The sequence below is a fragment of the Cystoisospora suis genome (genome assembly GCF_002600585.1).
Source record: "Cystoisospora suis strain Wien I chromosome Unknown contig_5392, whole genome shotgun sequence".
In the NCBI taxonomy this organism is placed as follows: Eukaryota; Apicomplexa; class Conoidasida; order Eucoccidiorida; family Sarcocystidae; genus Cystoisospora; species Cystoisospora suis.
In genome coordinates, this window is record NW_027158182.1 from 1 (window position 1) to 9,304 (window position 9,304).

Sequence of the window (9,304 nt, forward strand, 5' to 3'; positions counted from 1 at the left end):
GGGATGGAGGGGAGATGAGAGGGGATGTTAGATGAGAAGATATGAGGAAGTGATGTGAGGGGCTTTGTATGTACATTCTTCGAAAGTCTGTCTAGGCAAACAAAAGAGAAGAAGATGAAGAGGAATAAAAAGAAGCCGAGAGAGGAGAGAGGAGGGAGGGACGGAGAGAGAAAGGAAGACGGGTCTAAGGAAAGAAATAAAGAAGAAAGAAAAGTAAGAAATGAGAAGAACAGTGTAAGGAAGGAGGAAAGGAATGAATGACTGGTGTATGTATCTGAATGAACACGACACAACACGAGAAGAATCTAGATTCTTTCTCTTTTTCTCACTCGTTCCTCTTTCTTTTCCTTTTCTTCTTCTGCCTTTTTTCTTCTTGTTTGCTGCTGTCTGTTGAAGAAATCTATCTACCTGTTCAATGGCAGTGTTGAAGCCTTCTAACTTTCTCTTTCTCTTATCCGCGTCTTTCTCTTGTGATGTATTTGATCTGAAGATATTTAAATGAACAGGGAGATAGATGGCGATAGAGGGTGAATGGCGAGGGAGGGATATCTCTCCTCCCCGATGCATGCGCCGATACCTCTCCTCTGTTCCTCTCAATGAAGACCTTCACTCTATAGACATACGTAGATCTAAGAGAGACGTATGTATCTCTCGATCTATCTACACATCTATATCTCTATCTACCTATTTATATATATATATCTATAGATGCATATCTCTGTATCGTCTGTTCTTTGTCATCTACGCATATAAGCATTTGTTTCTTTCTTTTGATCATTGCTTTATAGCTCTAGTGAATACAGGAGAACAATCGAGAAAGCCTTTCGGAAATGAAGTCTTTATCTCATCCGTCTTTACCACAATGTTGTTAAAGTTCGTTTTCGTATCTCCTCCTTTTCTAAGGAGAAGGACAAGACAGTGGGTGGATTTCTTTCGACTAGAAGAAGAAAAAGAAGATAGGATGAGAAGGATGAAGAGAATCGATTTCTGTCTTTCCCTCCTTCAAAAGAGAGAGAGGGAGAAAGAAAGAAAGATAGATAGATAGAGGAGTTTTTTTTCCTGTCTATCGTTATATGCATGTTTGAGACGGAGGGAAAAGAAGAGAGAAAGAGAGGAGGGAGCTCTTGTCTTCACCCTAGTTAGGAGGACTCTTAACTCTTCTCATATAAGTTAGTTAGGTATCTATAGTAGGAGAACAGTGCTGATAAGAAAGATGTCAGCTGTACATACACCCTGGTAGTCGTAGTACTAGTAGTAGTTATCGTCGTTGTTATGGATGCATTGAACAAGAAGACAGACGATGGCAATAAATCACCGATCTCAAGTATCGATCTATGTATGCCTGGGAGCTATGGCTTTATTCGTTCTCCCCGTCTCTTTCTATCTCTCGACCTTTCTACTTCTCTCTTCTTTCTCATTGACATCTATCTATATATCTTCCGTCCTTTCTTATCTCTTTCTTATCGGTGTCACTGTCTCATCTAGTTTGTACCTGTTGTCTTTATGTCATGGTGTGTGTCTGTACGTCTATAGAGAGACTGCTGCAGAAAGTCCTTTCACCTGTTTTGCCACTAGAGTAGCAGGTGTCTGCTGTTGTCAATACAAACACCAACACGAACAAAGGAATGAATGAAGGAAATGTCTCGCCTATTTTCATCTAGCATGGAGGTGTATCCATACACATACACTCTGTATATATATATATATATATATAACGTGTCTACATACATACTAATACGTGCATAACGAAGCAATGACGAATGAATGAACGCATGCACTTTTTCAGAGACAAGTTAAAGAAGAGAACTTCCATGTAAGAAGAAGGACATGTTGCGTGTACCCTCTCTCCATCTATCTGATTTGATCCATTCATGCCTCCTTCTCTATTTTTCAAAGACGTCGTCAACTGCTTCCTTAGAGATCTGCGGGGTGTCCCTACATGACCAACAGTTTGGTGATTGTGAAGACGATGAAGAAGAAGAAGAGAATAAGAAACAACCTGAGTGAGGTGTCTAGACACTTCACCTTCCCTCCTCTTGTATGTGCTCCTGCGTGGAAGAACCATGGAAGGTCACTTCACAACTCTCTCTCTTCTACAAACTTAGACTCAGAACATATACAGATGTATATAGTTATAGATACAGGGGGAGAGATAGATAGATAGACAGATAGATAGATTGATAGACAGATAGTTAGATAAACGAAAGAGAAGGAATGAGTCACGGCACCGGGTGTCTTCTCCTCCATGACCATCATCACTAGGCTCGACATATCACATCATACAAGAAGAAAAAAGAGAGAAGAGAATAGAACAACCCTGTAAAGGAGGAGGAGGATGAGAAATCCTACTCCGAGTACTTCTATTCATAACCCTTCCTTCATTCCACATTAGTAGCCTGTACATACTATTATTGGGGGTAGATTCATTCATATTGCCTAGCAGTAACCACAGATACTCCTACAGTCATCATAGCTCCTTTCTGTTCTCTTTCTTTTCTTCATTCCACCTTATTTAGATTCTTATTTAATTCAATAGAAGTCGACTTACTACGAGTAGTAAGAGTCGTCGTACTCGTCGTAGTGTTTCACCTACTACGACTACTACTGGATATACGAGTCGTCGTGCTGGTAAGAGCAGTAGTATTCCTCCGACTACTACTACTAGTCTTCGAAGTCATAGTGGTAGTCGTAGTGGATTACGATGACTAGTAGTACTTGTAGTGCTGGTCGTGTCGTATGATTAGTGAGGAGTCTTGGGAGTGTCGGCAGGGGTTGGAATTTCTTTTTTAGGATGTTCGGTGGAGTGTCTTTCTATCTGCTGTGCGGTGCTGAGTAGTCGACATAAACAACTCGTTCCTTCTTTCCTTCTTCTTTGAGATAAGAAGAAAAAGAAGAATAATTACAGCACTGGCAACCGTACATACAACAACAACTACTACTGCTATCAATCTAACTACTAGTACTACAATAGCTACTACCACTACTACTAGCATAGCAACTACTACTACTCCTCCTACTACCCCTCCTCACTCAGTAGCAAACGTCTCGTGTTACTCCTGACTGCATCGTAGTAACGCCCCCCCATCATACCAAACATGTATCAGAGAGAGTGAGAAAGAGAAAAGGAAGGAAAAGAGAGAGAGAGAAAGAAAGAGAAAAAGAAGTCCTAAGTTAGAAGTGAATGACGAATGAACTCTGAAGTTCGTACCATTGTCTTGTCCTCCTACTCCTGCTTTTCTTTCTTCTAGGTAAGTCCTCGGCTTACTGCTATATATACAACACTTCGTAAAGTTCCTCTGTTTTCTTACACTTCCAGAGGCACATAATAGAGGTATTCATTCATTCATCTGAATTCGCGTTGTTGCCATGATAGTCACCAGGGGATGTTCTTCCCTACCTATGGAGAGGGTTGAATGATCCACTACTAGTACTACTAGTAGTAGTAGTAGTGATTTCTTGATGGTTGATCTCGCCCGAGCACCGCATGAGACAGTCGCCATTCCATAGTGAGTTCTCTGCCTCACTAGGAGAGGACGAACAACATGAAGACGACGACAGACTACAAAGTGTTCATGAGGGGATGGGGTGTGCTACTATATCATTCTTCTTTACCGGTTCCTCATCCTCTTCTTCTTAGTCTTGATACAGTTGACACCTTGTCTTTGATAGGTGGCCCGGACACTACCAACGTAGGAAGAAAAAGCTCGAGGTAGGACAACCCCCGCCAAGGCTATTCATCCGAATACTCCCCTATCATGTATCACTACTGCTCCAACTTCTTGTACCACGAGTCCAACTCCTCCTCCTCATACTACTACTCCTACTATACCTACTACCACTCCTATACCGACCAGCGTTACTAATCTCTCTCTCTCCCGTCACCTACTTCTTCTTCTTCTTTTTGAGGGGAGGGGAATCATCAAGGTTGTTCACATTCTCATCATTGTTCGTGTTTTCGTAACAGTAAAAGTCTGCCCCACATGAAGAAAGGAGAGAGAGAGAAAGAAAAGAAAAAACGAAATGAATGAATGAAGAGACACCACCTAGACTTTCACCCCTCATCTTGCTTTAACGCAAGGGCAGCAATCGCAACCTCCCGGAAGGCAACCAAAGGAGATCAGAGACATCGAATGATCGTCACTCGAAGAAGAAGAAGAAGGAAGAGGTGCTCCCCTTCCTCTTCTATCTCGTAGTTACACTTGACTACGACTATGAGTAGTCCAAAATGGATCACTCTTCACTTCTACATAGAGTAGCGGTACTGCCATTGATGTATGAAGAAGCACGAAGACCCCCACATGAAGAGAAACTCTTTTGATCTTCCTTCCTTCTTTCTTTCTTCTCATCATGATTACGACTTCACCACCCCGCTCGAAGACACCACCCTCACCAACACATGTCGTTGCATAGAGATATACATACATGTAGACATATCTATACAGATGATAGATACATTTGTATGGATGAGCCTTCCTCTCTATACATGGCTTTTTGAGAGTGTTTGGGAAAAGGTGCATGCACACATGGAATGACGCGTCGTCGACATACGTTAGAGCGACGAAGATCGCTCGCTGGCTGGCTGTGGTTGGCTCCATAGTATACATGCCCAAATAGATACCCTCCGAAGGTATGTCCAGAATATCTTAATGAACCCCTCTCCTTCATATCTTCCCTCTACTTGTATCTCACCCCCCCAGCATTCCTCCTACTTCACTGGTCCCCGCCGCCCTATCATCACTCATCCCACACACGAACCTCCATACCTCCGGACACCATTCCACACCTATCTCTCTATCTCTCTCTCTCTTTCGCTTTTCATAACATAACTTCTTCAAATGTTTTGCGGGCCTTAGCATCCTTCAGGCCTTCCATTTGTATCATACCACCATTTCTTGACGTCGTTGTTACTCCACTCTTCACCCCATCGATGACCTCCGTTGTGTCTCCATCGATCGCCCCAGGACTTGCCATGTGCGTTGCCTTGATGGTCTTTCATCCACTTCACACACCACTTCTCCCCGGATCCCTCTTCCTCATTCAACTCCTCGCCCCACCTCTCATGCCACATATCTCCCTGAGCGTTGCGACCCTCCTTCAACGCTGTCTTCCAGTTCGATTTCTTCTCCAGCCACGTCTCATACCACGAATCGCCCTATAGTCGGAGACAAGAGAAACAGAAAAAGAGATGATGACCATGAGGAGGAAATCAGCAGAGTCAGACGAAAAAGGAGGTTATCACGGAGGGTTGGTAGAAGAACAAAAGAAGGAAAATGAAATACAGAAAGAAAGAGGCAAGGAAAAAAGAGGCACGAAAGAAAGAAAGAGATAAGAAACACGAGGACGAGGAGGAGATGGAGAGAAAAGTGGAAGTAAGATGATGATGATGATAAGAGGCGGGACAGGTCAGAAAGAGGGGTTCAATGCACGCACACACAGAAGAACCCCCATCAACAGGGAAGTGTATGCTATGTATATATATATATGTAAGGTACGCAGGCCTATCTATATAGCGAATCAAACAGACACATGTACAGACGCCTGTACGTAGACACTACATACACACTCTCTATAAATGAAGACAGCAAGTAGTGAAGAAGAAAGAAGCAAGAAGGAAGCATAGATTTCAGACGAGGAAGCAGGGCAGTACTGGTAAGTCCAAACATACACATAAGGACAGAAGAGCAATGCGAAGAAAGACAAGGCGTAGGACTACGATTGAGACAGTAGTGACGCTTGCTGCAACTCTAGCAACTAGACTAACATAAAAGCTTCACACAAAAGATAAGAAAATTCAGAAGAGAGAAAGATCTTAAAGGCTTACCCTGTAGAGACCTCCGATCACATACATGGGATAAGAAGAAGAAAACTAATGCAAGACAGACAACTCTTCCTTCTTCCGGGACTACCACTACCTCCTTGTATCGCCTTCTACCGTTGAGCTACTGGCCTTTTCTTATCTATCTATCTATCTACCTATTTATCTGTTTACCTATCTATTTCATTTTCTCTCATCTTTCTTTCTTTCTTTCTTTTCCATTCTTTCTTTCCTTCTTTACTTGTTGGTAGGTGTTTGGTATTTACCTGTGCGTTGCGCCCCGTCTTTTCGGCCCATGTCATGTTCTTCTCTCCAGACTCATCGAACGTCTCGCGCCAATTCTCTCTCCATTCATCTCCCCTCCTACACAGAAACACCACGGACAACACGACGAAGAAGAATAAGAATGAAAGAAGACGACCACATCACCATCATCGTCGTCGCACATGAAAAGAAAAGAACTGAGGTCTAAACAAAGAGAGAACAAAAATAGAACCAAAGGAAAGAGACAGGGGAGTCCTCGCATTAGCTACAGGCGTTGAAGAAGAGTGAAGATAGCGAGGAGAAAAAAGAAGAGGGGGAGGAGGTCTCTCGTGAAAAGAAAGAAACGAATGCCCTGGGCTCTCAACTAATATCTATGCTGTTCTGTCTACACTTCACTTTTCTTCTTCTTCTTTCTCTTCTACGCACTTTTCTTTCTTCTTCTCCTTCCCGAGTTCTAGACAAAAGCCGGCCAGATAGACGGGCAGGTCGTACACAGGAGAAAAAGAAGACGACATCGCGTATATGAGCATGAATGGAGCAAGGATGATATGTGTGGGTATATACACCACCAGAACCCTTATAACGTTGACGACTACTGCTTCATCTCTTATAGGCAGAAGAAGGAAGCAAAAACGAGGGAAAACATCACTCGGACCATCCCCCATGTGGCCTCTAAGCGAAGGTAGTGGATCATTCGTCGCCCTCTCCGAAACGAGACGGCATGCCGTCTTTGTACACCTTCCCCTCCTCATCCCGTCTCTGTTGGTGATCCTTCTCCTAATGCTCTCCTCCGTCATGCGAATATATATATACGTGTGTAAGTAGATAACCTTGTACCAACTATCTCTCTCTCTCTACGTACCTATGTGTGTCTCTCTCCTCTCTCTCTCTCTCTCTATCCATATATACAGATGTATGTACACATATATATGCACATTGACGTATCTCCACCTATAGATGTATGTCTACATCACGAGAGACTTACGCGTTGGATCCAGACTTTTCAGCGGATTTTTCTTCCGGCCTCTCATTCCACTTCTCTAGCCAATGATCTCCAGAGGCGTTATGTCCTCGTTTATAAGCCCACTTCTCTCTTGCACTCTGCACCTCACCAAATTTATCTTCAAACCAATCCGTCACTTCACGCTCTCCCCCACCTCCTCCTCCTCCCTCACTCTTCCACCTACAGTCACACCACCAAAGTCACAGCCACAGGCATATTCATACAGAAATACATACGAACAGCCAGACATAGACAGAGGTCTGCAAAACACGTGGCAGTGTCCTGGGTATCTCGGAATGTCTATACACCCTAACCTCGCATACATCGAAGCCTTTCTAGTATCTATCTATGTATCTATCTTTATTTATCTACCTACGTATCTATCTATCTATCTACTTGACTATCTGTATGGAGAGAGATGTCCACAGAGCTGCAGAAATCATGGTAGATGCAAGTAGCCGCCTACCTCACAAGGTGAACTCGAGACTTCTAGAGCATGTTTCTTTCTCTTTACTTCACTCATATCCAGTGTAAAGCGTGGACAACCGTGAGAAAAGATCTCCTCGTCGATATTCCAAACAGCATGACAAAGAAAAATACCCGTACTACACAGCACCCTTCTATAGATAGACAGATATACGCATTGTGCGGATCGTGCTATTCTACACTGCTGTACGTGGTGTATGTACACCTATCTGTACATCACGTGCTTGTACTTTTGAAAAAGAGCTAAAGATCCAAAGTGACATGTTTCGATTCATCCCCTCTTCTCCGTAAAAGAGAGAAAAGACAAGACAAAGATGAGAGGAGTCGTAGTAGTAGTAGCAATGCATTCCTCTTTTCTTTCTGTGCTTGTTTCTCCCTTCATATCAGACATCACCAGTAGATAGAGATTTCTCTTCTCCTGGCACCTCCCCGACTCTACTGTACGTACCGACGAGACTTCAGACCCATGCGTGAGCAAAAAACCCTAAACTTTCATTCCCCTTCACATACTTCATATGTCCCTTGTGCACCTCCCCCTCGTACTCGTAGAAACCCTAACTATATATACATACATACAATCCTGTCATGTCCAGTATGGAATACATTCTCCATCGATATCTATATATCTATCTGTCTATAGTAGATGCGACCAAGGAATGACGTATCATCTGTCTAGCTGTCTTCAATCTTCTCTCTCGCTACCTACCTTCCTACTTACTATCTATCTATCTATCTCCCTTGAATCTACCCATCTTCTCTGCCTCCCTCCTCCTCTATCCTCCGTCATCCTTTCTTTCTCTAACCTCGAAGGCACCCCCAGGTTCCCTTCTTCTCCTTTTCTGAGAGTCTTTCATCTCGTCTCATGTGAATTGTAATTATGAACTTACTTCCAAGAAGAGCCTTCTTTAAGTGTATGGTGACATCCTTGTCCGTCATCTTCCCACTTTTCTACAAATTCATCTCCTCCATGAAAGTGGTGTTTTCTCCACCACTTCTGACTCCATCGTTTGCATCCTTCTGATCCTTCTGTTTCACCCCATTCATTCACTCTTCCTTCATCTCCTATCTCTTTCCAGCTCTTATCGATCCATGCATCTTCTCCGTCTTCTCTTCTTCCCCACCTCTCATGCCATTCAGTACCATCCCGCTTGGACCCAAACTTCTCTCCTACACAAACATCAACGCCAACATACACATACATCCACCTATCTATATAGATATGTGCATACAGACATCATAGATACATACTGAGACACATAATATATATATATATGTACACATTAGAGAGACGAAAATTTGTCTACCGAGTGATAGATGAGATGACGATGACCACCCGCTGAATGAGAAGAAGACGGGGGGAATGAAGCTGATTGAAGAGAAAGAGGTACAGCTAGCCAGCTAGCTAACTGATGTTGACTGAGGAAGGAATAAGGTACCCAATCCGATATAAGAAGAGAAAGAAAAATACGTACGGAAACGGGGAACGATAATGAGATGCGATTCTTCTCATTCATTTTGATCCTACACGGGTCATAACGCCTTGTAGAGTGACGAGAATTTATATAGCTGCAGTGGAGAGATATACGTCATTCTTCTCCATCTCTATGTTCTATGGACCAATCGTCATCTTGAATCTAGCCTCTATGACTTCTCGTATTATCTACCCTACACCACCCTCCTTCTTCTATCAACTCTCTTTCTTCTCCCTACCCACCCCCCTACAATACTTCTCTTGT

General features: G+C 43.1%; 1 protein-coding gene across 1 annotated transcript; it reads right to left on the reverse strand.

The window, feature by feature from the left end:
• Positions 1-19: 19 nt before the first annotated feature.
• Positions 20-8,739, reverse strand: CSUI_009191 (at hook motif protein; the record flags this gene model as incomplete). The annotated part of the gene is made up of 5 exons (XM_068069307.1): positions 20-184; positions 3,887-5,152; positions 6,082-6,178; positions 7,065-7,262; positions 8,456-8,739. Coding segments are annotated over 4 exons (882 nt in total), but the record flags the coding sequence as incomplete, so codon positions are not given.
• Positions 8,740-9,304: the final 565 nt, after the last annotated feature.